The sequence below is a fragment of the Engraulis encrasicolus genome, chromosome 16, assembly GCF_034702125.1.
Source record: "Engraulis encrasicolus isolate BLACKSEA-1 chromosome 16, IST_EnEncr_1.0, whole genome shotgun sequence".
Taxonomy (NCBI): Eukaryota; Metazoa; Chordata; class Actinopteri; order Clupeiformes; family Engraulidae; genus Engraulis; species Engraulis encrasicolus.
The window spans coordinates 10,775,153-10,801,631 of record NC_085872.1 but is presented as its reverse complement, the minus strand read 5'-3'; the positions used below and the strand labels follow the sequence as shown (position 1 = coordinate 10,801,631).

General features: G+C 45.2%; 2 protein-coding genes and 1 long non-coding RNA gene across 5 annotated transcripts in view; 2 read left to right on the top strand and 1 right to left on the bottom strand.

Moving 5' to 3' along the window:
- Positions 1-1,226: 1,226 nt before the first annotated feature.
- On the top strand, positions 1,227-2,336 carry LOC134466275 (uncharacterized). Its single transcript, XR_010038253.1, has 3 exons — positions 1,227-1,474; positions 1,874-1,951; positions 2,084-2,336. It is a non-coding gene; the product is annotated as an uncharacterized LOC134466275 (long non-coding RNA).
- Positions 2,337-4,541: 2,205 nt separating this feature from the next.
- LOC134466274 (uncharacterized) lies at positions 4,542-15,647 on the top strand. The gene is made up of 4 exons (XM_063220176.1): positions 4,542-4,732; positions 4,839-4,958; positions 5,281-5,984; positions 14,801-15,647. Exons 1-3 carry the CDS (start codon positions 4,595-4,597, stop codon positions 5,755-5,757), a joined length of 735 nt encoding a protein of 244 aa, XP_063076246.1. The 5' UTR covers positions 4,542-4,594; the 3' UTR covers positions 5,758-5,984; positions 14,801-15,647.
- Positions 15,648-15,757: 110 nt separating this feature from the next.
- Positions 15,758-26,479, bottom strand: part of gpsm2 (G protein signaling modulator 2) — a 30,464-nt gene continuing 19,742 nt past the window's right edge. For all 3 annotated transcript variants that reach the window (XM_063218583.1, XM_063218585.1, XM_063218584.1), the window contains 8 exons: positions 25,351-25,506; positions 22,274-22,382; positions 21,552-21,681; positions 20,669-20,751; positions 20,043-20,219; positions 19,080-19,242; positions 18,551-18,768; positions 15,758-16,971 (listed from right to left, as the gene is read on the bottom strand). In XM_063218583.1, coding sequence (XP_063074653.1) covers positions 16,807-16,971; positions 18,551-18,768; positions 19,080-19,242; positions 20,043-20,219; positions 20,669-20,751; positions 21,552-21,681; positions 22,274-22,382; positions 25,351-25,506 — 1,201 coding nt within the window. In that variant the 3' untranslated portion in view covers positions 15,758-16,806. The remainder of the gene's footprint in view (positions 16,972-18,550; positions 18,769-19,079; positions 19,243-20,042; positions 20,220-20,668; positions 20,752-21,551; positions 21,682-22,273; positions 22,383-25,350; positions 25,507-26,479) is intronic.

Here is a 26,479-nt window from a genome sequence, read left to right as displayed (position 1 = left end):
CAAGACTGTGAAGCATCTAAGCCTGCTGCAGTGCTCCAAATACACAAACCACAAGATAGATTACAATCTACACACATTTTGAGTCGCTGAGTGATATTGAGAGAGTGCTGTACCTATTCGTAAATGTTGAATATAAACAATAACTGTTACTCTACAACTGAGGGAATTGGGCAATTCTCCAATTGTAATTTGACCTGGACAATTTCAGGAAACGTGAAAACTGAACTATTGGTATACTTAGTATTCACATTCTGACAATGACTGAAGATGTTGGCAGCGATCATGCTAGATAATTAATACAACAATTTTGGTATTTTTCCAGACCAGGACAAGAAAATGCCATTTTCATCATGGAATTAGCAGTGGAAATGACATTTCCTCACTTTTCCTCCAAAATCTCATGCTAGCTAGCAGTCTTTTATCTTTTACCATAGCTTTAGATGATCACAAATTGCAACCAACAAACTTCATAAATCACAAAATCAAAACATATTTATTCCTCTCATGAAATATATCGGTTGTGATGATTCATTTTTTCCAAGTTCCCTTTAATAAGTCAAGTACGTGGGTGAAATAAAATACCTATTATGTATGAAGGTATGTATATATATAGTTAATTTTCAAAATATTCGCCAAATGTATTTGGAGAATCACCCTATTACCGATATGTGTTTTGAGCAATCAATATTTCCATGAATAGGTACTAGGCCTATCTAGAAATTACTACTACCAACTATTGCCATGAATGTTGCAATCTACCATTTTGGCATCACTTCATTAAAATATACTTCAATACTCATCATAAAAAAATAATACAATTGTAACATACCAAGTCAAATATTTACTGATCTTATCTCACACACAGCCGTAGCTGTCAATCAGGCAGTTCAAGAGACCAGGAATTTACACGCCTACGTTGCGGCTTATGTGGTTGATGTTTGCCCCGTGGAAACTTTACCCGACCAGGCAGGATTTTCCCCGATAGCAACTACTTATACCGCTGCATCTCTAGGTGCCACCTATCATCTATCGATCAGCCTTCTGATCTAAGAGCAACTTGTAGCTCATTCATTCATACATCCAGCAGTCATCTGTGTGTGAAGCGTCTGCCTTTGCCTGACTTGAAGACATGGCCAAGGTTATGTTGTCTCTCTGTGCTCTCCTCTGTCTTCTGCTCGCCCTGACCTCCGTGGGGGAAGCCAGTAAGTAGGACACGCGCTTTCACATCAGCCTGCTGAGTGTGTAGACTAAACCTCAACACCATCTATCTCGTCTGATATGTTTACAACTCTGAAATATGCGACATGGCAAATGAAATGAATGCATTCTAATGTGATAATTTATGTGTTGCAGAACCAGCTAAACCTCCTACTACGGCATGCTGCTCACAATATTTCCAGCATCCTCTACCTGTGGAGAAGATCGTCTCTTACACTGTGGATCGCCCTGGAAGGTGCCGCCTTGATGCAGTCAAGTGAGTTGACATCACTGTCTTGTTATGGGAGCAATAGCAGAGCTCTGGCACTAGTCCTGCTGGGGATTACAGGTGTCACATACTTCCCCATTGTCTGAGGTGTGGCCTGCATACTGTAGCTACTGTGATTTGAAGGAAGTGCTTTCATTACCTGACCAATGTAAACAGCAGTTTTACTGTGACACTGACAGCAGGGGAACTGAACTGCAGTATATCTGCTCACCATAGCAAGCAATATAGGAGTCGTATTGATCAGTGTGTAGAGCATTCATGCTTAGTAACTGCATAATGACATGAGAGGGTTTTTACTACGATGACCTTTTACTCTACGTTTGAAACTTTAACAGCATTTTTGATGGTGTAGGCTACAGCTGACATATCCTCCCCCTTTTTCTCCAGGTTCACAATGGTTAGTGGCAAAGTCTTCTGTGCCGATCGAGCTGAAAAATGGGTGCAGGACGCCATGAAGACATTCAAGTAAGCAATTTTTCACACTGGCATTATACACCATTGCATAGACTTATTGAATAATCAATACATAACCAATGACAATGTCGTCTTAAAGTTAGCTATTCCATGACTAAAACATAATATTTCCTCTTTTCGCAGAAATGGAAAATCAGCAGCCTAACCTGCTTACGACCTGTGAAGTTCTCCAGAACTGCCCTCTCTACATCCATGCGATGTGTTCTGTAGCTCAAAGAAGCTTTATTTTATTTTATTTTATTTTTAAATGTAATTGTGAACCCATTTTGGGCGGTAAAGAAAATGTATATGCATATATACAGTATATATTGCAATACAAGGTGGTATACCGTATCTCATGTGAGTGATATTTATGTTAATATTTCTAAGAAATACAAAACTGTAACTTGATATTGTTTTTTTTAATAAATACAATTCTAAAGAAACAAAACCTCGAACATCTACTTATTTTTCTTTTTTCTTTTTTTTTTTTAGAAATTATAGCAAACCAGTTGCATATTAACATCGTCATTGAATGGTAATTTGTTAATTTTTGAAGATGACACTTAAGTGTCAAGCACTGAGGGTGATGAGCACCAAGGGGACACTAAGAAAATCCTCCTCAGAGACCTGTGAAGAGATCTGCCCTCATAGAGACCCATGTATCCTACAGGTACATGTCTCTGTGATCTACTCTCACAGCGTTGGGCCTCACTGAAGGTGATCATGATTTTCACTTCTGAGGTTCAGAGAAAAGTAGGTGAGGTTTTCCAGCAAAGGTCAGAAAAGAAAGTGTGTAGGCCTACAGATAAATTAACCACTAGCCAGGTGTGCCAATAATTTGTAAATAATTTGCCTTTGTCGAGGTGTTCAGTACAACTTGAATTAATTACCATGGAACAGACCAGTCCAACCAGGAAAGTCCATTGCATAATTCAATTCCGTTCACAGCATCTACGTATACTGTCGTGTAGCGTGTTGAGGTAGATGTTGGTGGTGGTCTTGCGATCATATTATATGGCGTCCTGCTAGCAGCTATGGCAATGATTTGACTGAGAGGCGTTGGAGAGGTGGTCTACTGCAAACCCGGGTGGCCTGGTATTACAGTGCAGTGAAGAGGAAGGAGGCCATCTGCTGGTGAAAGTTGGTAGGGGCCTACTTTTGTGTTAGACACGACACAAAAGGGCAAAGGTCCAAGTCATACAGTAAGTAAGTCTCATCAGGAATAGTTATGATCTTGTTACAATGACATCACATCTGAACCTCAGTTGTCCCTCATTCTGGGTTTAGATTTGTGTTTAGTACTCCAGTACTTAAACATGAGGGTCTTTATCTGGCTTTTGCCAAGATCCCCTGGTAAGTCAGGCTGCACATCATCGTTCAGTTTGCTAACCTGTAGAAAGTAGGTCATAATACATAATGCAGCTGTCAAACGTGGTTGATTTTATGTACTTATACTAATTAATTATTACCACCCCCGAGGAGGTTATGTTTTTGGTCCCGTTGGTTTGTTGCTGGACACAACAAACGGAACAAGTCAGTAAATTTGGATGGAATAATGGATTATTATGTTATTTTAATCTCTTTGCTTGTAAACATCTAGCCTGCCTATTTTGGACAACAGATGGAAATGAGCCTTTTGGCTATAATATGCCACATTTACATACAGCATGTACCTGTATGTATGTATATGTTCATTAATGTTCAATGTCCTGAAATATAAAAGTAAAGATAAGTTAAGTAAAGATGGAACAGTATTTTATTATAGCTCTTAGACCCTGCTACATTGAGACAGACTGGGTGTCCAATACATGGTTATAATTCCTCTGCCCTAAACACCCTCAATTCCTCGGTTCCTGTGTTCTCATTCCTCCTCCTGTGTGGGACACAGAGGCGGAAGGAATCAAGGGAGGATGGAAGAATCAGGCACCACGTGCACTGCCTGGCTTCGGCAGCATCTTGCCTCCCTCCCCTGTCCTCTCTCCTACATCCTACGTATATAGCTTGATGTCCTCCTTGATGCCATTGAGACTTGAGGCAAGATGCTCGAGGACACAGCACGAGGAAGTAGGCTATATTGAAATGTACCCCGAAGCATCACTTCTGCAACAGTTCTGCTGAACAACGGTGGCCAAAAAAAATATTTTTTGACAAAGCTTGGGCCCAGCCAAAGCTGTCAGCAGCCCTGGATGTAGGGTAGGCCCAGGCTACTAATTAAACATGTATAGCTACAAAATAGACAATACATATAAATTGCACATGATAGGCTATGACACATATTTTAGATATCACATAGCCTACGTTTGATAATGCTGTCTTCAATTCAGTGTTTAGCACCTGGACTTGGACCAAACTATCTCTGTGGGAATATTCGTGACGGCGCATGCAGAAGCTGTCTGCACAAAGCGCACGCGCAGTGCGTTATTACGACGCTTCCTCTCTGGCATTCTGGTTAGTTTGAAAATTTTACAGAATGCATTGAAATGATGGAGTACGCATAGGCTACTCCACTGCTTCTGCATGCGCCGCCACGAACGTGACCAGTGTTTGCCAGCCAATCGCTTTTAATAGCGCAACTGTCGCCGGAGTGGCATTGGACCGCCCACGAGATTTGACACTTTCTGTTTCGTTTTGGTTCCCGTTGCACCTAAAACAATGGCTAAGAATACACTACCACTGCTAGTTGTAACTGTCTTTCAATTTGTGTCTTTTTCAACGGGAAAAGACGATGAGTGGGTTGACTACACGGACATGCTCAGATATGATTCGGTAAAGCAAAGTATGACAGGACAGGTAGGCGCGCAAAGCATTTGTAAACTTTGGCCTTTGGTGGTCAGTCAACCACCCAGCACTAGGCCTAAACACTGCTTATTAACGTTTATCTCTTTTCTTCTCTAAGGATGATCCTTGTGCCAAGTGCTACAAAATGCATGGATTATGGGCACCCCTGCTGATTTTAAAACATGCTCCGCCTGAGGACCTTGTAAAGCTCGGTCTCACCATATTGTTTATTGTTTTGGTAAGTAGGGCCTACCCTTTCACATGGCAGAATAAACCCATGCACAATTCATATGCACATGGACACAAGTTCGTGTACGTGTGTGATTTAATTGACACATATAAAGCAATGCGTAATAATGCCAAATAAATATGCACTGGCTTGGATTGGAAAGCGGTGGGGACGTTAATATGACAAATTGTCTGGGTATGCTGTTTTTTGCATTATGTTTGTGAAAAAAGTGGTGGGGACGACCTAGGTTTATCTCAGAAGTGGTATGGACATGCACCCACCATCCACACCTAAAATGCCACCCGTGCGTAATGCGCTGTACTCATAACAGGTGCCTATAGTCCTTGGAGCCCTACTCCGGAGATGGGGAAGCCAGAGCCCCCACCCCTTACCACCTGTAGCCGCTCCGCAGCAGATGACCCAGAATGCCGATGACAGCGAGGAGGACAGCGAAGGAGAGGATGACAATAAAGAGGCACCTGTGCACGGCGATCAAATTCAACATCAACAACAGATCAGGGATAATCCGACGGAGGCAACAGGGCACCCTGAGCAGATGACCCAGGATGACGATGACAGCGGAGGAGAAGATGACAATGAAGAGGCACTTGTGCCCGGAGATCTAAATCAACCTCAACAGATCGAGGATAATCCGACGGTGGCAACAGAGTCCCCTGAGCAGAGAGAAGAGATGGACAATGACAATGCACCCGATGCAGCGGGAAACGAGTCAGATGCTGAACAGGGGGAAAGACCTAACATGGGAAATGAGCCCAAAGGAGGTGAAACACCTGTTAGTAAAAAATGACGGAATTAGATGATTGGTGACCTTTCATGTGTTAAACATTACGGTAGGTTAAAAAAGATGTCCTGGAAATGACATAAAAGTGGTTTGCCCAGTCAGACTATGGTAGCCTAGTAGGCTATACCTGCTTAGGCCCATCAACTGTACAAGAGCCACACATAATGGAGTAAGGGCCCATGCACAATGGCAAAACAGTTGATAAACAACTATCATTGTTTATTTTATAATAGGTGAAACGGACTCAAGCAGGCACAGGAGGCGGACTTTCTTTGGACGGCAGTTTATTTCCTTAACAGATCAGAATGGGCATTACTGCAGCATCCGAGCCAGGGAATCGCTTTTCTTTTGACTCCAAACATTTTAACACAGCAATGAAACAAAATACAATTCACCACTGGAGACATACCTTAACAGATCAGAATGGGCATTACTGCAGCATCTGTACAATAAAAATAAAAGTAACATTAATTTCACGAAGAACCGTATGCAACGTCATAGTTCCAGAGAGGGAGAGAGGCAAGCAGAATGCTCAGGCATGGAATCATTGCGGTTCGGAAAACCGATCAAACATTCAGAATTCTAAAGTACCATGCCACCAGAATACATGCATATACAGTGCCATATAACAGTGATACATAGTAGAGGTAAATATGATGTGAATTCTCATGCATACTTGCATAATTCATCCACAAAACGAACACTATGCTAACACATCTACTGCAGGTGTAGGAAGATGCTAATCTCCCAAAAGATCCTCGTGGTTAATAGAAAATGTAAATAACTTTCTTTACAACTTAGTAAATTTCCTGCATATCCCCACAGCGTGTACACAATTACATCATTAATAAGATACATCAAGTGCACAGTTTACATTGCATTTTACGAAGAGGAAACAATAATTGAAAACAGAGCACATTAAATAGTAAACTTACCCGAGCCAGGGAATCGCTTTTCTGACTCGGCTACGGGAACCCCAGAGGGTCAAAACGCAACAGACCTGCAGTTCTCCGAAGTGCCACAAGGTGTCTCCAACGAACAATATTCTGCTCAATAATGGCAAAACTCATAAAAACTATATATTTCTCAACAGCATTTTCAACTCTGTTACACCCACCTCCCCTGAATTTTGCCAAATTAGAGCAGCAGCCATAAACTACATGCAGAGGGAAATCTACACACCGTAAGGAGGGTCGCCAAAAACTAGGGCAGCCAACCACAAGGTATCCAAGGAGGATGACATGGAGGAAGATTAAAGAATCCCACCAATCAACTGGCAGCAGGGTGCCTTCTACACCCCACAAGACCCACCCCCTCTGTTTCTCCAAGGCCACTACAAAACAAAACAAAAAAAGAAGTGGAATAAGACATAGAGTTCATAATCCACAGTGGGGAAAACTAAGCTACAGAGGACCTAGAAATGGTCTGCACTAAGGGGTGTGTGTGAGAAATGGCCTGTCGTGACATTGTGTGTATCAGTCTGTTAACTGGTTTGATAATGCGACCAAACCTAGATCTCAGCCGTGTGGGGAAACTGGGATTGTTAGACAACGGACCTGAAGCTACTGTGTCACTCTGTGTGTGACTAACATCGGACCTGTGCGTTGTTACTGACTCCCTGTCATTGTGTGTGTGCGTGAACGTCTCTGCATCTGAGCCACAATTAATGGACATTTTTCTTGAGTCACCGGTAGCAACAGTGTTGCCAGTGTCAGGTGCCGGTGTATAGATGGGGGCAACGGACTGATCTTCTGTGCAGTCCACACTCAACTCCATGTCACTAGAGACTCCTTCACTCTCTGATCTCCCATGCAAGCTCTCCGGGAAGGGCGACTGAGCAATCCATTCGACAGTTCTTCTCGCACTGTTCGTCGGCTCTGGGACAGTCGACTGCTGCGCACTGTCGCTGTGCACCTGAAGTTCCAGAGTAGAGTCATGGCCAGGATATTCAGCATGTTCGCTATGCAAGGAGCTGTTCTCTACAGCAGATGAGGCCCCATGTGAATCTGAGAACTGAGGAGAGGGTGAGGAATCAGGAGTGCTTGTGCCACCCACGGGCAGGAAATTCACCAGCATCAACAGGTTACGGTGGACGACCCTCTCCTGTCCAGTGATCGTGTCCTGAATTTTGTAAGTGTGAGTGTCACTATTTATGTTTACAACAGTGTAGATGGTTGATTCCCATCGATCCGCCACCTTTCTCTTCCCTCTTTCTCTCTTGTTTGCAACAAGTACACGGTCACCTACAGCAATGGTTGGGCCTTTCACCCGTCTGTTGTAGAGCACTGTGTGACGTTGTTGTTCCTTTTTGGCATGTTCCTGTGCTATCAACATGGCGTCCTTCAGATCTTTCTCTAGGGACGCAACATACTTGTCGTAACTGACTACATCAGGATCGTTCAAGACTGTACGAAACAGCACATCAACAGGCAAGCGTGGAGTACGTCCGAACATTAAATAAAAAGGGGCATACCCTGTCGTCTCATGAACTGTGCTGTTGTACATGAATGTCAGTGTCTGAAGTCGTCTTGGCCAAGTGACTTTGTTGTCTGGGGTAAGGGCGCGGATCATGTTGCCAAGAGTTCTATTAAAACGTTCCACACTGCCATTTCCCATGGGGTGGTATGGGGTGGTGTGAGACTTGCGCACCCCAGACAGCTGTAAAAGCTCCGCGACCAGCTCGCTCTCAAAGCTTGGTCCTTGGTCGCTGTGGATCCTCTCTGGGAGACCATACACACAGAAATATTTCTCCCAGAGGACTTTCGCTACCTGCTTGGCTGATTGGTCTCGGCAGGCAAAAGCTTGGGCTAATCTGGTAAAATGGTCAGTTATGACCAAAACGTCAACAGATTTGTTGTGAGAATCTTCAGCCGACCAGAAGTCGATACAGACCAGTTGGAGTGGCCTGGTAGAAGTAATGCTTTCCAGGGGGGCCCTGTCAACAGGTTCAGCTGTCTTGCTGACAATGCAACGTTTGCAATTGCGGACATGGTCTCTCACATCCCTATCGAGACTGAGCCAAAAGAACCGCTGCCTGGCAAGCCCGAGACTTCTGAACTGTCCCTGATGACCAGCATCCTCATGGACACCCCTCAGGACGTCAGCTTTAAGAGAGCCTGGGACAACATATTGGTGACGCTTGAACTTTGTGACTTGGTCCCTTGACAGTCTGTAAAGTATTCCATTACTTAAGACAAGTTTCTCCCAGTGCTTTAAATACCGTATGACTGTAGTTGATTCATATGCTCGCTCTCTCCTGGAGGGTCTGCGACGTCGTTCCACGTAGTGCAGGACACGCGAGAGAGTTCTGTCCCCAAGTTGCGCATCACGCAGCTCCGCCTCCGTGAAAGCAGGTAATGAATCTTGCCCATCAGGGATCAGTTGCGGCACATGATGGAGGGCCTCAATAGCACGTGTTCTAGCCCCAGTCTCCCATTGGTTGTGCGACTGCAGAAAGGCAGACATTTCGTCTGTGCCAACGGACATGGTCTGGACATGCAAAGGGGCTGTAAAAGGGGATGTGTCAACCTGGCCAACACCTTGATGTGAATCGTCATGACTGGAGCTGCGGAAGGTGTCTTGAACAGAGCCGCATGTCACTCCCTGGACTTCAGACAGCAGACTGTTGTATGGCTCCTGGAGTAGCCTGCAACTGATTCTCTCCTTCACGAAAGGCGGACGGCTACAGGCATCAGCCACCACATTCTTTGGGCCAGGAACGTATTTAATGTCAAAGTTGTAGCCGGCTAACTTGGCAACCCAGCGTTGCTCACAGCAGTCCAGTTTCGGCTTCGTCATGATGTGAGTCAACGGATTGTTATCTGTCCACACTGTGAACCTGTGACCTTTTAGCCAATGACTGAACTTATCAGTGACAGCCCACTTCATGGCCAGGAACTCTAAGCGGTGTGCTGGGTAATTCTTCTGTGACTGTGACAGTGATTTACTGGCAAAGGCAATGGGTCTCGCCCTGGTCTCTCCCTCCTTTATCTGAGACAGCACAGCTCCTATGCCATCCAGGGAAGCATCGACAGACAGCATAAGGGGGCGACTGAAATCAGGGTGGGCCAGGACAACTGATTCGGCCAGTGACTGTTTCAAACTTTGGAACGCTTCTTCCATTTCACCAGTCCAGTCCACAGCACTCAACCTCCTGCTCTGGGTTCTGGCTTTTGTCGTTGTTTTCCTGCCTCTTTTGCACTTCTGACCAGACAAGAGAGAGAAGAGGGGCTTGGCAATGGCAGAGTAATTTGGCACGAAGTGCTGGTAGTAATTGACCATCCCCAGGAAGGATCTGATCCGTTTTGCTGAGGGAGTCACTCCATCTGCTTCCATCAGGTCCCCACGTGACATCTTCATGATCCCCTCAATCTTACTGGGGTCAGTGGATACACCAGTCTCATCTACGACATGCCCAAGGAACCTCACAGATTTTCGTAGGAAAAAGCACTTTTTGGGGGCTAACTTGAGATTGTGACTACGCAGCCTGCTGAACACCATCTCCAAGCGTTCCAGAGCACTTGCTTCATCAGGGGCAAAGACCAGCAGGTCATCTAAGTAGCAAAGCAAGCTTAAATAATTCTGGTCTCCAAAAATGCACGTCATCATACGCATAAAACTGCCAGGGCTATTGCATAGACCTTGTGGTAAGCGATTGTACTCGTATAAGCCCATTGGAGTGGTAAAGGCAGAGTATTTCTTGTCGTCTTCATGAAGTGGCATATTGTAAAACCCGGACGTAAGGTCCATGGTGCTAAAAAGTGCATTGCCACCGAGAGCACCCAGGCAGTCGGCCTGATGAGGCAAGGGGTGCGCATCTTTAAAAGTGCGCTTGTTCAACCAGCGAAAATCTGTGCAGACACGGAGATCTCCGTTCTTTTTCCACACCAGCACTAGAGGAGATGCGTACTCACTGGTGGATTTCCTGATTATCTCCTTCTCCTCCATTTCATTCAGCACCTGACGAAGCTTCTGATACTGGCTTGGCGGAACCCGCCTGAATGGGAGTCGAAATGGCCGGTGATCTGACAGGTGAATGCGATGAACGAAGCCTGTTGCCTCTCCACAGTCGAGATGGTGGCGTGAGAAGATATCATTATAGCGGACAACTAAGTCCGTCAGCTTGTCCTTGCACTGCTCAGTTACATCACAGGGGGCTAAGTCAATGTCAGTCAATCCAACTGATCGTAATTTATTGTCAGCAGAGCACTCAACGTTTGCAGTGGCAGTTCTGAGGGAACAACTGGCCAGGGGAACGTCAGTGGTGGTGTCGTCCATGTCCTCCAGTGCAATGCAAGGGAAAACATCAGCCAATTTGGCATTTCGTCTGACCAGGACGGACTTGTCAGAGGTGTTGATGACTTTTATTGGGACCCATCTGTCTTGCCATAGCGACGTGACCATTCTCGCAACGAGAACACCTCTTGGAGCTGAGCGGCATGTCGTTAACTCTGTCATAACTGTGCTTCCAGGGGACACTGCAGTAGACCTGGGTAGTCTTCCCCATAGCAGGTACTCACGGCCAGGCTCCAGGCACACAGCTGAGTTGCTCCTGACAGTGCCTATTCTGTAGGGGACATCCTCACCTCTCCAACGGTCCAGACCCGCTAGCATGGACAGGTAGCGCTCAGACTCTGTGTCTCCAGCAGGGCAGGGTGCCGACACAGCCTTCCAGTAGGCATCACAGTTCTTGTATTTTTGGAGAATGTGTTTTATGACATTAGTGCCCAGAATCAAGTCATCATGCTGGCCTTGTACAACAAGAGTGGGTACCTCAATTTTGCAGCCATACACTTCCATCTGCACATGCACAGCTGACTCAGGTTTGACACGACGACCCCCACAGCCAATCAGTACGACATCTGTGCTGAAATGGTCTTTCGATGTTACCACCCCTGCTTCTCTAAGTCTCGTCACAGCATCTTCGCTGATGGTACAGGCCATGGAGCCACTGTCAAGCATAGCATTCAGCGTCACTGTTTTGCTAACAATCACAGGAGTGTAGAAAAGACTGTCGCTGCCATTTACAACTTGAGTGTTCTGAAAGATAACATTCTTAGAGTCAGTGCATGAGAGCTTGCAAGCTGCATAAATGTTTTCTGCATCAGAGTAATCATCAGAGCGGGAGTTTGAATTACGACCCATACTGCCTCCCATCGAATACAGGCCATCTAGTTTCCCGCAGGCCGGGGCTCTGGGGCAGGCATGTTGCATGCTGCCTTCGTATGACCAGGAGCGAAGCAGTTAAAGCACAGTCTTTCTGACTTGCAGTGGGTGACAGTTGAGTGCTTACTGTCATTGCAGACACGGCAGGCCTTCTCACGACGGCCACCTTGGAATCCACGACCACGGGGGGGACCACCACGTCTCTGTACTGTATTCATCATCTGCTCCATCATGGCCACCATGCGATTCAGAATACTATCCTCTGACGCCTGACTGTTCTGAAACACAGCTGATGTGGGAGAACACATGGGTGGGCAGTGCGTCTGACTGGGGGGATATATCTGACTCTGAGCAGTGATGGGAGGGGGGCACGGCATGTGATAAGTAGGGCTAGCAACAGCGGCAGCTGGCGGGGGAGAGAGACTGTGGGGGGTGGAGTACTGAGCATGACTCTGACCAGGCAAGGGCTGACTGTATAATGCTGCATCGTGCTGCATGTCAACAAGAGTGGCGGTGTGACTCTTTACCTGCGCATCACTACGTATCTTGCCAGAGGATCGCTGCTCTCTCTGATAGTCATCAATTCTCAACTGGATGTCTTTTGTATTCCACTCCTGAATAGGCTTACACTTAAAGATTGAGGAGAGCTCGGGGTCTGAACAGTGCTTGACAAACATGCGTGCCACCTCCTCACTTTGGTTCTCCATACCTCTGCCTTGTCTGCGGAGACCATCAGCAGCCAGCTCAGCGGCCTTGTTCACTCTCAGCCAATAGTCGACTGGACTCTCCCCGGGTTTAGGTAAGGTGGAGTAAAAGTCTGCCAGCGGGAGGCATGATGAAGAGTCACTGAAATACTGCATGAGCATATCATAGATGAGCTCAGGTTTCTGTCTCACGTTTAGGCTCGAATCACTACGCAGGGCAACTCTCACAACATCTTTTGCTTTGCCCATTAACTTCCCCAATATCTCTTCAGCCTGCTCTTCCACAGGACATCTCTGTTTTCTGAGATAAGCTTTCATTATGTCAATCCAGTCCTGGACAGGGTACTTGTCAGAAGCGGCACCTCTGAAGAACTCAGGCTCTTTGTCTGATTTTACATGTACTGTGACTTGTGAGTCTGTCTGCGTAGCAGTGTGAGAATCAGAGCTTGTGTGTGTGACTGATTACATCTACTATGTATTACTATTATGTTCCACTGTATATGCATGTATTCTGACGGCATGGGTGCTTAAGAATTCCGAATGTTTGATCGGTTTTCCGAACGTAATGGTTCCATGCCTGAGGATTCCGCTTGCCCCTCTGTCCCACTCTGGGACGATGATGTTGCAATGTTGCAAAGATGACGATCCATGAATGTAATGCCATTTTTATTTTAATTGTACAGATGCTGCAGTAATGCCAATTCTCATGTGTTAAGGTATGTCTCCAGTTGGAAATTGTATTTTGTTATATTGCTGTTAAAATGTTGCCAGAAAAACGATTCCCTGGCTCGGATGCTGCAGTAATGCCAATTCTCATGTGTTAAGGAAATAAACTGCCGTCCAACGAAGGTCCGCCTCCTGCTGCTTTATTGAGTCCGTTACACTGGCCTGACCACCCAGGTTACAACTTAACCCTGTTCCCCTACCGCTGTCAGCTACTAATGGAGAAAAACCCACCTCTTTCCTATCCAACCCATGTCCCACAACACCACTAACACTCCGCTGCCACAGACCCAAACCACCCCTACCCATTTGCAAAACAGGAGTATTGAACATATTTGGCTCATCACTATGATCCGCTCCCTCTGCCATACTGATATCTGCGTTGTGTTTAAATCAAAAGAGAAGAAGAGGAAAGAAAAAAATAGAAAGAACAAAGAGGGAAAAAAACAGTAATATGAGATATATGAAAACAACTCTGACCAAACTTGATCTCGCACACTTGAGCTGGAAACTCAGGCAGCATCCACGGTGATCGGCGTCAGGCTGATCCAGATGATCGACAGGTCACGGCACCAGTGAAACGGACTCAAGCAGGCACAGGAGGCGGACTTTCTTTGGACGGCAGTTTATTTCCTTAACAGATCAGAATGGGCATTACTGCAGCATCCGAGCCAGGGAATCGCTTTTCTTTTGACTCCAAACATTTTAACACAGCAATGAAACAAAATACAATTCACCACTGGAGACATACCTTAACAGATCAGAATGGGCATTACTGCAGCATCTGTACAATAAAAATAAAAGTAACATTAATTTCACGAAGAACCGTATGCAACGTCATAGTTCCAGAGAGGGAGAGAGGCAAGCAGAATGCTCAGGCATGGAATCATTGCGGTTCGGAAAACCGATCAAACATTCAGAATTCTAAAGTACCATGCCACCAGAATACATGCATATACAGTGCCATATAACAGTGATACATAGTAGAGGTAAATATGATGTGAATTCTCATGCATACTTGCATAATTCATCCACAAAACGAACACTATGCTAACACATCTACTGCAGGTGTAGGAAGATGCTAATCTCCCAAAAGATCCTCGTGGTTAATAGAAAATGTAAATAACTTTCTTTACAACTTAGTAAATTTCCTGCATATCCCCACAGCGTGTACACAATTACATCATTAATAAGATACATCAAGTGCACAGTTTACATTGCATTTTACGAAGAGGAAACAATAATTGAAAACAGAGCACATTAAATAGTAAACTTACCCGAGCCAGGGAATCGCTTTTCTGACTCGGCTACGGGAACCCCAGAGGGTCAAAACGCAACAGACCTGCAGTTCTCCGAAGTGCCACAGGGTGTCTCCAACGAACAATATTCTGCTCAATAATGGCAAAACTCATAAAAACTATATATTTCTCAACAGCATTTTCAACTCTGTTACATAGGCCTATATAGCTTCATCCTTTGTTTTCCCCGCAAATTAGTATTTTAAATCATTGGCAGCACAGAGGCAATATCAGAACAGGGGCAAGGAGCAATTCCACAATCCACAATGAAGCTGAGGGGCCCCACACATCTGTAGCCGAGAGGCGCCAGGTAATCTTAATCTGGCCCTGACGCTGGTCCCGTTCTAGAACTATAAGGTGTGGAGTTAGAGACATATTTAGTTTTTTGTAAGTCTGTGCAAGAGACAGTGGACCAAACATGAGCAATGGCGATCTGACCCCCGGTTGGCATGGGCAACTGCAGTCTCTACACCGACAGGATGATTGACATAGTGAAGTCAGATAATGTCCTATGGTGTCTGCCCAAACTCGGGACAATTCAAAAGCACATTCTGTCAATTATGCTGTGACATATCAATCAAGATACTGTACTTGTGGACATCATGCAACTCCAAACCAAAGAAGTGCCAAGTTTTAATATGTTAAACCTGGGGATAATAAAAATGTGAACATTGAAGGCAGAAAACACTGGTTTGACTGAATAGGAAAGTGTTAACCACAATGTATCAGGGTGTGACATATTACTCATCATGTATACATGAGTAGAATGTTACTTTGTTAATTTTATTACGTTTCTATGTTTATTTTATGTTCTCTTCAGAGAGAGTGGGGAAGTGTGTGAACTGTGTGGTGTGGTGTGTGTGTATGTGTGCGTGTTGTTGATTTACAGTATTATTTTCATTACGTTGAACACACTGGTCGTAGTCACTTTTCTTTGTTTTCAGTGAGTGCCTTACTGTATTCTGAGACTGGTGCGTCTAAAAAAATAAATATACTAAGAATTCAAGTTTAATTCTCTGGTCCTTTCATTCCCCTGCAACATTAGCTGCAAACGATTCATGCAACTCCACAGAGTATGTCATTTGTACGAATTGATCATGCCACCAAAATAATAACCAAAATAATAACACTTGTGTACACAAATGAGGTTTTTATTCCCCATTGAATGTGATTCGAAACATTACATACAAAAGGATATCAGGTGCTACACATGATGGAGGCCATTCTTTTACCAAATACATCATATAATTTTCTCTCTGCTAAAACATAGTATATAAACAATTAAAAAAATAGAGTTACAGAGCACAGTACCCGTCTAAAATCTACACAGATATGTTGGGGATTAAAAACAATAAGAGCAAAGGAGTGGCAGTATACAATTTACACGCAAAAGTAAGTGGATGAAAACAAGATTAACAAAAATAAATACAAACAAACAAACAAAAACTGCAGTCATGTATCTAAAGATACACTTAGGGTAAAGAGTGAAATACTAGGCAGTGAATATGAAAATAAGCGAGTGAAAACTGACTGACCAGTTTCCTGAACACTGTTGCAATACAGGACTGTTCAGAAATGAAAGTCAAAAGATGGGACCTGAGTTTGACGTCAAAATAAAAAACATTAAAAGACAAGATTTCATTTTCATAACATTTTCCACTTCAACTTCCTCTGAAATCTTGTAGCTCTGAAATTCATCCGACCTATACCTCCTCAGTCAGCAGCTTGTGCACCCCAATCTAGTTTTGGGTCTCATTGCACACTTGCTGAATACAAACTGTCTCGGTTTCTGTAGTGGAGCAGTAGGTAGCAATGCATACGCAGAATATGAGCATAAGAGTCTGTTTGTAAAGTGGGGCAGTGGAACTTGGCAAGGGCATGGATCAATCTAATCAGTCCGTTTGTCTGTGGTTGTGTGGTGGTTGGGCAGTGTTGTACCATGCCTGATGGGCACAAATGAATCTCCCCCACACCCGTGCCCTGGGTGTGATTAATCATGGTTTTATACAAGTCCATGATGTTGCTTAAAACAGACACATACCTCCCCCCTGCTGGTTTCTAAACAAATTGCACCCTGGGCCGTGCCTGCTCCGTGGCCTGGTAAGGGAATCATCTATCGTCATCATCGCACCTACACCCCCACACTGGCTAACAGTCCCGAGTCCCTACAGCTGGTGGCAGCTGGCACTGGCGGGCAGGGTGACGCGTTGCTCGTCCATGCGCTTGGCCTGGGAGCGCATGATCAGGCTGAAGAAGTCCTCATCCGGCACCGTGGGGCCTTTGCTGGGGGGCGGAGGGGGCGCACACCGCTGGTCATCCAAACGTGAGCCCTGCAGAATGATAATGATGATACATTTTATTTGTAGCACCTTTCAAGGTACCCAAGGACACTTAACAGTACACAAAGTGAAACTAGTAGCATGTTAAAACAGTAGTAAGGTAGGTAAACAGAAGAAAGAAACAAAGGTCAGAAAACACAGCGGAGAGAAGGAGGACATCAGTAACGTTAGTAAAGCGCTGTCTATGGACAGGCGAAATGAGGGTACCGCATGTACATACAGTACACTCTAAATACACTCTGCATGTACACTCTGAATGTACACTCTGCATACAGTAGGCTAGCTACACTATAGGGAGGGGGAGGACGGAGAAGGAAACAGATGTTTTGGGTAGACATTTTTACTGAGGGTATACGACATGCCTAAAGTGCAGTCGGGCCAACAGAACCTTGCCGCTGTCTGTTCCCGCACCCAATCTCGAGCCGGCTGGTGTGTTCATGTGACAAGTCGGAATGCTCGGAAACCAGAAAGTTGATTGGCTACGCAAACCCAAAAATACTTTTTTTTCTGTGACAACAGCAGTGTCCTCCAGTTAACAAGTGGTCACATAGGGAAAAGTTCTGTTTTACAGGCAAGCACTTTAGTTCAGAACATAACTGGCGCAGGATTGGCAGCGGCACCATTCTGTCCAGCCTGAAAACCGTAACAGTGAGACTGTTGAAGTTCAGAGATTGGCACAACTCTTTTGATTGATGAACACCAATGGGAAACCAAAACAAAATTACTCTCTATGCCACATGACTAAGACCTGCCTCCTGAAATACCTGTTGTCTTTTCTCATTTGTATTAAATGTCTGTTGAAGTCAAGCTAAATTAAGCTTTATTCAGAATTAAAGTGAGTTCATTCTGAATTAAATGTCTCATGTAAAAGTAGCCATTAAAGCATCGACTGATTACTTGGGAAGACGATCAACATTTTTTAAAGGGATTTTGTACATTTATTACTTATAGGACAGTCGAGAGTATGACAGGAAGAGAGTGGGGGAGAGAGACGGGGCGGGGCTGGCAAAGGACCCAGGCCGAACTCAAACCGGGTTCACCGTAGGCATGCAAGGCAATGCAAGGGGGCTTAGTATGCGTGCGTACTAGGGCTGTAACGATATTGTATCGAACCGAGAAATCGTGATACACAGACTCACAATACTGTATCGTGATACAAGGAGCCAGTATCGAGATATACCCTTTCAAAGTTTTGACACACATCAGTCCAGAAAACTACCACATGATATCAAGTGATGGTGCTTCCAAGCTTCAAATCATCATAACATAATATTTTTTTAAAACTGTAAATTATTTGTAGCCTCTTGTAACCTATTTTACCCACAATCTGTCATAGTTTTATTCATAATTTTATTTTATAACATTGGCAAATGAGAAATCGTGGGGTGTATCGAACCGTAGGTCAAAAACCGGGATACGAACCGAATCGTGAGTTGAGTGTATCGTTACAGCCCTAGTGCGTACACTATCCCACTATCCCGTACACTAGGCGAACACTATCCCTCAGAGGGTGATTAATGGACTTGACAACGTTGCCTAGTCTGGCTTAAGTAAGGATCCTCTGCTATACCTGGCACTTGACCAGCATGTCGAAGAACTGGTCGTCGGGCTCGTTGTTGTCGGTGCTGGCCATGAGGTGGTTGAGCATGGCCTGGTTGCCCTGCTGCGACAGCCTCAGCCCGGGCAGGCTTCCGCCCGTACCCGCTCGCTGGTCGTCAAGGCGACGGCCCTGCGTGCTCGCCACCAGGCTGAAGAAGGGCTCCTGGCAAGGAGACGCCTCCGAGAAGGCTGCGGAGAGAGAGAGAGATACGTTTTGCTTAGACATTACTGGGACACGGTTATGTACTGATATTACTGTTAGTAAACCAGGGTCCTGTACCACATGCTCCACATACTGATGATAACGCTTAACTTATCCCTTACACAGTTGAGAGTTGACAAGAGACAGTGTTTGTTTTTTGACACTTGGCCATACTTTTTACTCATCAAAGTCAATGGTCTAACTAACAATTCTAAAGAAACCTGTGACAAGAATGTGCAAATATTAATTAATTAATTAATTCCTTTAGTTCATTGAGCCACCACGCCCCCCAACTCACATTTTTTCATGGCGCTGGGATGTGTGCGGGTGGGGCTGGAGGGGGCGGATGCGCTGCTCTTGCGGTCCTGGATGGAACAGCGCTGGTCGTCCATGCGGTTGCTCTGGAAACGACTTAGCAGGTCAAAGAAGCTCTCGTCCCCGAGCGTGTCCACACTTGCCCTCTGGAACACACACACACACGCGCGCGCACGCACACACACACACACACACACACACACACACATCAACGATGATGCGCATGGATGCAGGGCAGCACACAATTATATAGAAGGAACTGTTGAGGTTATTTGCCAGCTTATAAAATCTACATGGACCAAACATCTGCAAATATTCACTACAAGGGCTAGGTTAGGCTTTATTTCACTGCACCGTTACTTAAGTACAGTGTAACAACATGTGCACAGTACTGGTACTGTTCCTTAGGTATAGTGAGTATCGTGTATGTACTACTGTACATAACATTTCCTGTTGATGTACATATAGTTACACTAAAACAACACAACATAAACCCAAAAGGTGTTTCCCAATTTAGTCACTCAGTTGAAGATTGTGCACATCCGAGATTAATCTGGTGAAGACAACAGTCAAAACGTAGTGGAATAGATAGAAAAGCAAGGGAAGAGGGATTTTAAGTAGAGATGTACAGGATCCAAGATCCGGTTCCAGATCCGGCAGGATAATAGGGGTTTTTCAGACTATCCGGATCCGGTTCCAGGATCCAGGATCCGGTAGCCGAGGCTTTTAAGTCAAAATAGTTTGAGCCAACGTGATAAAAAGGGCCCACGTGTGTGAGTAGGCTATGTGTTTCAACCCTTTCGTAGGATCCGGTATCCGGTTCCGGATCCGGCAGGATCTTAAGCAGTGGATCCGGTATCCGGCAGGATCCTAAAAATCAGGATCCGGTGCATCTCTAATTTTAAGTGTGTGGACTCCTCATTCCGAGACCAATTCAGTCCCTCACCTTCTGTGGTCCAGGCGCGGTGTTGTCCAGGGTGTTGCTGCTGTCCTGCAGCACTTTGGTGGAGCCACCCTTGTGCTTCTTCCCCCGGAAGCGGTTGACAAAGAAGAGCCGGGAGGAGGACTTGCCCAGGCTGGGCTTGCTCTGCTTCGTTAGGATGTCACTGTTCCACTTCTGGCCCTGTGGAGGAGACGTGGAAAAAAAAACCTTGTAAAAAGAGGTATTGCACACCGATAAAGTCTTTTTGAGGTGCTGGGCTCTTGTGCATTCAAATATCAAAGCAAATAAAAAAGGTGCAACACACTCTGCTCCATGTTTTATTTGAAGGGACATTTCGGCCGTCTGGCCTTCTTCAAACACAAAACATGGAGCAGAGTGTTAAGCATCTTCTTTGAAAAACAAAAATGCCCCCCACACACCTCACTTGTCAGGTGCGTTGGACAAGACTCCAGAGGTTATCAGGATTTTTTTGTAAAAAGGTCCAGACCAATTAGTTCAGTGCTATCGATAAATCTATGAAGCTTTAGGAGGGAGGTTTACCCACTCTACTAGTTGGTATCTGTTACACTCACCCCCCTAAACCTCACCCCCGTCCCGGGTCTGCTAATGTTGGCACCCGTTCCACTTACGTTGATGTTGATCTTGTCTGGAGTTAGCTTCATCAGCTCCAGGTTCTCCATGCTGTGGCGTCGGCTCATCCTCGGTCGAGCCCCTAAAAGAGGACCAGTACTGGAGTCAGGAAACAAGAAAACTGTACCAGCCTCAACTTACTGTGTTGCCTCATGCTGCAAGGCAGTGTCTCACATCCTCTCTTATATTCCCCCTGAGCCCACAAACGCCCCAAAATGCCCCCATTACTTCATCATATCCTGATAATAACACTATCCTCAACCAATGTGACCGTAATCAGCCACACATGCAAACATTAAAGTGAAAGTGAGTGAAAGCCCATTGGGAAACTCCAACTCCCATTGTCATTGTGACACAGCACTCCACAGCATACAGTGCTCACTGCACACGGCGAAATTGCATTTATACCTCACCCGTGCAAGGAGGCAGCCCTCAGTGGCGCCCCATGGGGAGCAGTGCGGTGGGACGGTACCATGCTCAGGGTACCTCAGTCATGGAGGAGGATGGGGGAGAGCACTGGTTGATTACTCCCCCCACCAACCTGGCGGGTCGGGAGTCGAACCGGCAACCTCTGGGATGCAAGTCTGACGCCCTAACCGCTCACCCATGACTGCCCATATAATAACAAAGTAGATGTATGGTAAGCATATGGGCTGAAAAAAAGCAGAAAATGTGTGTACATCAGTGACAGGTGCTGGCCAAAACAAGATAACTTAAAAGAAATAATAAATGTCCGCAATGCTGTTCTATGCTGCCAAATATTAAATGGCACAACGTTTTCGATGCTCAGTCAAAGGATCAGTGTTGCTGTTACGGACATGTACTGTAATATTTCCTCTGAGCATGTGGGCTAGTCAGCCTCTCCATGTAAAAGCCGGTTACCTGCGCGGTTGTAGTCGATCTCCTTGTTCTCGGACAGGACGGAGTTGTTGGTGCTGTAGCTGATGCCGAGCACCATCTGCAGGTCGGACACGTTCATGCGCGCCGTCAGCTCCCCACTGCGGTCACCCGTCTGAAGCACACGGAAGAAGAGATAGACGCCCAGACATTAGATACAGTATACACACTTTGTTTTTCATCCAAAGCCAAAATGATTGGTAGTTGCTAATCTTACTAGCCAAATACACACTCCCTAATGGGTCAAAGTGACTAGTAAGTTGGTCTTTTCTTGCATATGTGATGTGTGCAGGGCTCTAAATTAACACCCGACAACCCGGTCAAATGCTGGTGAAATTTCAGTTTAGTCATTAGAAAAGAAACAGCTTACTAGCCACTTCGACCCATTAGTGATTAGTGAGTGTATTTTTGGCTTGTAAGATTAACATACGAGCCATTTCGGTTAATTTAGGACCCTGAATACAGTATACACACATCACATATGTATACACGCACGCATGCAATGATACACGTACACACATACACGCGCGCGTGGTCACAATGACAGTGATCCACATAGGGGTCCTCATTGGGGCACTGTGGAGTCTGTGCGCATAAAGTTTTACGAAAGCTGCATTTCTTACTGATCCAAGTGCGAGAAATAGACACAGGTGGTTACTTGCATCCCGGATGAAGAGAGGTGGGCATAATGGGGGAAAGTTGAATACCTCTTTGCATATTTCTAGATGTTTCTCTGCAAAGTGCATGGCTTGGTCATGGTTGCCCAGGGCGGTGTGTGCATTCCCTAAACTCCAGCAGGCACGACCCTCCCCGATCCTGCAGAGACACAAACAAACATACATAGAGTAGATTAGGACCCTGATTCTCAAACTACTGGTGGCCGCGAAGGTACTCCAAGTGGGCCCTAAAATTATACAGATTCATTGGGAAGGGTGGTGGGTGTTCACTCTGGGGTCACATGACCCTTTTGTCACCTTATAGGTGAGGCCTTGCTCCTGATGACAAAGCCCTGATGAAGACCAGTGCGGTCGAAACATGTTGGCTTTTTTAATCATGTTTTAGCCCTATGACAATAAAGGCTTTTTAATGGACTTCCTCTTTTTCACCAGGAGTTGCCTGGATTTTTCCCTTTTTTGAATTGAACTGATCCCCTTCATCCAAGAGCACCCAACAAATATACTTTAAGAAGATACTGCGACTTGTTTGAGCTACCAGCCATTTTGTGTTTTACTGGGCCCTGAAATTATTTGGTGAAACTCTAAACTTGTTGTTGTGTTACTGTTGACTATTCATTTGAATTGTACCGTTTAGTGGGCAGAGATGGGCCCTGAAATTTCAAGTGGGCTGCAAATTGGAACCCGTAAATGCGTAACATGCACATAGTATGTGGCTACTATCTGTATGGCCTCTATATGATAAGGTTTAATAATGACCAAATCAGCATTGAAGGAGTCTGTGTGTGTGTGTGTGTGTGTGTGTGTGTGTGTGTGTGTGTGTGTGTGTGTGTGTGTGTGTGTGTGTGTGGCACCTGACAATGAGGGGTTAGGGCTAACACAGCTGTGTTTTGAGGTAAGGTGTGTACTGTGCATGTGTGATACGGCACCTGCCGTGGAAGTCTTGTGTGATGATAAGGTGTTTGAAGTGGTAGTCTATTTTAGAGTTCTCAACGGGCCTGAAAATGTCAACCCGACCCTACCCGGCCCGTGGCTTTTAAAGCCCGAGCCCGATGTTACCCGACACATCACTTGGAATTATCTAACCGAACCCGGCCCGAAGCCCGAAGTCGGGGGTCAGTTTCCCCACGTTATCCTATGGAGAATGCCGGGTTGTGGTAGGTCTTTAAGGGCACTTATGTGCAGTAAATTGCATAATCCACTTAAAAACCTAGTGAAAAGATATTTTCCACAATAGAAACATAATATGAAATGGGGAAACTTGCATTCTTGCTATTTAAGCAGAATCATCCACAGCGCGATTTCAATAACCGCCTCATGCTTCACCGCAACAACAATCTATTCACCTTTTTTTGACTTCTAAATGTAGGCTTACTACATTTCCATCCCGAGTAGGTTGACTTCTAAATGTAGGCTTACTACATTTCCATCCCGAGTAGGCCTATCTGATTAAATGTAGGCTACGTGAAGCCCCTCCCTCGTTTGTTCATATGCGCGGATGAGATGGAAACCTGGCTGTGCCTGGCTGTTTCATAAAATTTTGGTCGGCACACAAGGTTTTGGACATACTAATTTCTAGTGGCACCTGGGCTACGGTTGGTGCATTGATCAGCCATATAGCGAAAAAGACATAGCCTAGGTGAGAGGATGAGACCTTCCTCGGCTGGCGAGCGCTCCGCATGTGTGTGCGCGCGGTTCCTTCCCTCCCAAGAGCCGACAGTTGCTTACAAGTCAATTTGAGCACGAAAACAGCAAAGACAAGGTGATATTTCATTCAAACAGGGCCTACACGCTCCAAATAAAACATTGGCTGGGGGGATTTTCAACCAGACCGCAGCGCGAGCAGACAGTCAGTGTGAAAAGCCAAGTCTACCGGGGAAATCGCCGTCTTTGCTGCCGCTCGCTTACCATAAGTGCATGAGCCATTGAAATAGTGAAATGGCATATCGCAACAGCACATGCGGATTAGCCAAATTATATGCAACAACGTCGCCAACAAAGCGTGGATTTATGTTTAATACGCATATGCCAACGTTGTGTGAATACGGGGAAAGGATAGCCTAATTTGAAAGCCACCTTTCCATAGTAGAAGACCGCTTCAGTTTCGTTTCACCTCATGGGGAAAGCATCCATGCACTGCATTTGCTGAGACTACTAAGCATAAAGTTAGCGATCAAACTAAACATATTGGTTGTTGTCATTACAGCATTTAATAGGCTACTATGGCTGTTGTTTAAAATAGCCATTGGATTGCCAACCGTCCCTTGTATTAAGAAACAAAAGTATGGTTCCATCATGAGCTGACATGGGACTCAATGTCGTTATAATTGCATCTAAGATTTTTTCCCCCCGTTTTTTCCCCCCGTTACGGGACCCCTGTCCAACTCATCATCGCTGTGATGTCATGTTTGTTTTGCGTTCCGGTACCTTGTAAGCTAATTTACAAATTAAGCACTGCGCAACGTTGCATGCAGCAGCCTGCCAGACTTCGTTACGCAGGCCTACATAGGCTATATTTAGATAGATAGGCCTAGCTTTACTGACCCATCAAGGGGAAATTCGCCATGATTCACGGTAAACAGCAGAACTGACTTTTTTTTTCACTGGGCGGAAAAGATTGAGCCTGCGGACCGAACCGACCCGAGCCATATGCTTATATTTTCCACCCGAACCCGGCCCGAACCTACGGGGCCCGTCGGGTTTGTCGGGCTGACCCGACCCGTTGAGAACTCTGGTCTATTTGAGATGTGTGAGAGTGTGTGTGTGTGTGTGTGTGTGTGTGTGTGTGTGTGTGTGTGTGTATGTGAGATGCGGCACTTTTCGTTGAGGTCTTATGCAAATGATGAGGTGTTTGAGGTGGTAGTCTATTTGAGATGAGTGTGTGTGTGTGTGTGTGTGTGTGTGTGTGTGTGTGTGTGTGTGTGTGTGTGTGTGTGTGTTGCGGCACCTATCGTTGAGGTCTTGTGCGATGATGAGGTGTTTGAGGTGGTAGTCTATTTGAGATGTGTGTGTGTGTGTGTGTGTGTGTGTGTGTGTGTGTGTGTGTGTGTGTGTGTGTGTGTGTGTGTGTGTGTGTGTGTGTGTGTGTGTGTGTGTGTGAGATGCGGCACCTGTCGTTGAGGTCTTGTGCGATGATGAGGTGTTTGAGGTGGTAGTCGATGGCTCTCTCGTAGTCGTGCAGGAGCGTGTAGGTGTTGCCCAGGCTGTAGCAGGCCTGAGCCTCCACCGCACGGTCCTTCAGCTGACGAGCCAACTGTAGCGCCTTCCTGAATATCACACACACACACACACACACACACACACACACACACACACACACACACACACACACACACACACACACACACACACACACACACACACACACACACACACACACACACACACACACACACACGGGTCAGAGTCAGTTGGACAGACAGGGGACAGACAGACACAGGAAGCTACAGTCTTGAGCAGATGCACCACACATTACAATAGTTACTGTTGAGGTGAAATTTCATGGAATTCATAGCAGTGGCCATACTTCCAGAATTAGCATTAGATGCAAATGACTTTCCAGCATTCATTTCTCCTCAGCGTAAACCACGCATACCGAAACATGCACACCGTGCTGCTACACTACTGGAGCAACAGTGTCATTAACTATAGCAGTCACCAGTGGAAAAAGTGAATTTAAAATATTATAAATCTATTTGGCTTATTAGCTCATAGGGATGACACACTATTCACACGCATACCGAACCGTGACATGCAAACCGTACAATGTCCATGGCTCAACTTCCCCCCCAAAAACTATATCTTTTAAAACATTTGCATTTGAGACCAACGAGGAAGCCACTATTAAAACAACACTAGTTTTATAAGCCTATAACGTAGGAATACGACATACAGTGCCCTCCATAATTATTGGCACCCCTGGTTGAGATGTGTTAAAAGCCTTAAAATAAATTCAGTGTTTATTGCAAAAGAATACTGTCACACTGAAAATTGTAGGAAAATGTAGCCTTCAACTCAAATGAATTGTAAGAAAATAAAAAAATCCCTGACTAAAAAATAATTATTTTTCATTAAATCACCTGTTCCACAATTATTGGCACCCTTAACAATTCCTAGGAAATAAATATAATTGAAGCATTTCTGTCATTTCTACAGTAGTTTACAAAGTTTACCAGAGTATGTAGGAACATTTAATTAGTAATTCATCACTTCCTGTTTCCCTGGGGTATAAATATGACG

Coding starts and splice junctions, on each gene's coding strand:
- LOC134466274 (XM_063220176.1), top strand. CDS start 4,595: ATGGCTAAGAATACACTACCACTGCTAGTTGTAACTGTCTTTCAATTT. Junction 4,733..4,838: donor AGCAAAGTATGACAGGACAG/GTAGGCGCGCAA, acceptor TTCTTCTCTAAG/GATGATCCTTGTGCCAAGTG. Junction 4,959..5,280: donor CCATATTGTTTATTGTTTTG/GTAAGTAGGGCC, acceptor TACTCATAACAG/GTGCCTATAGTCCTTGGAGC.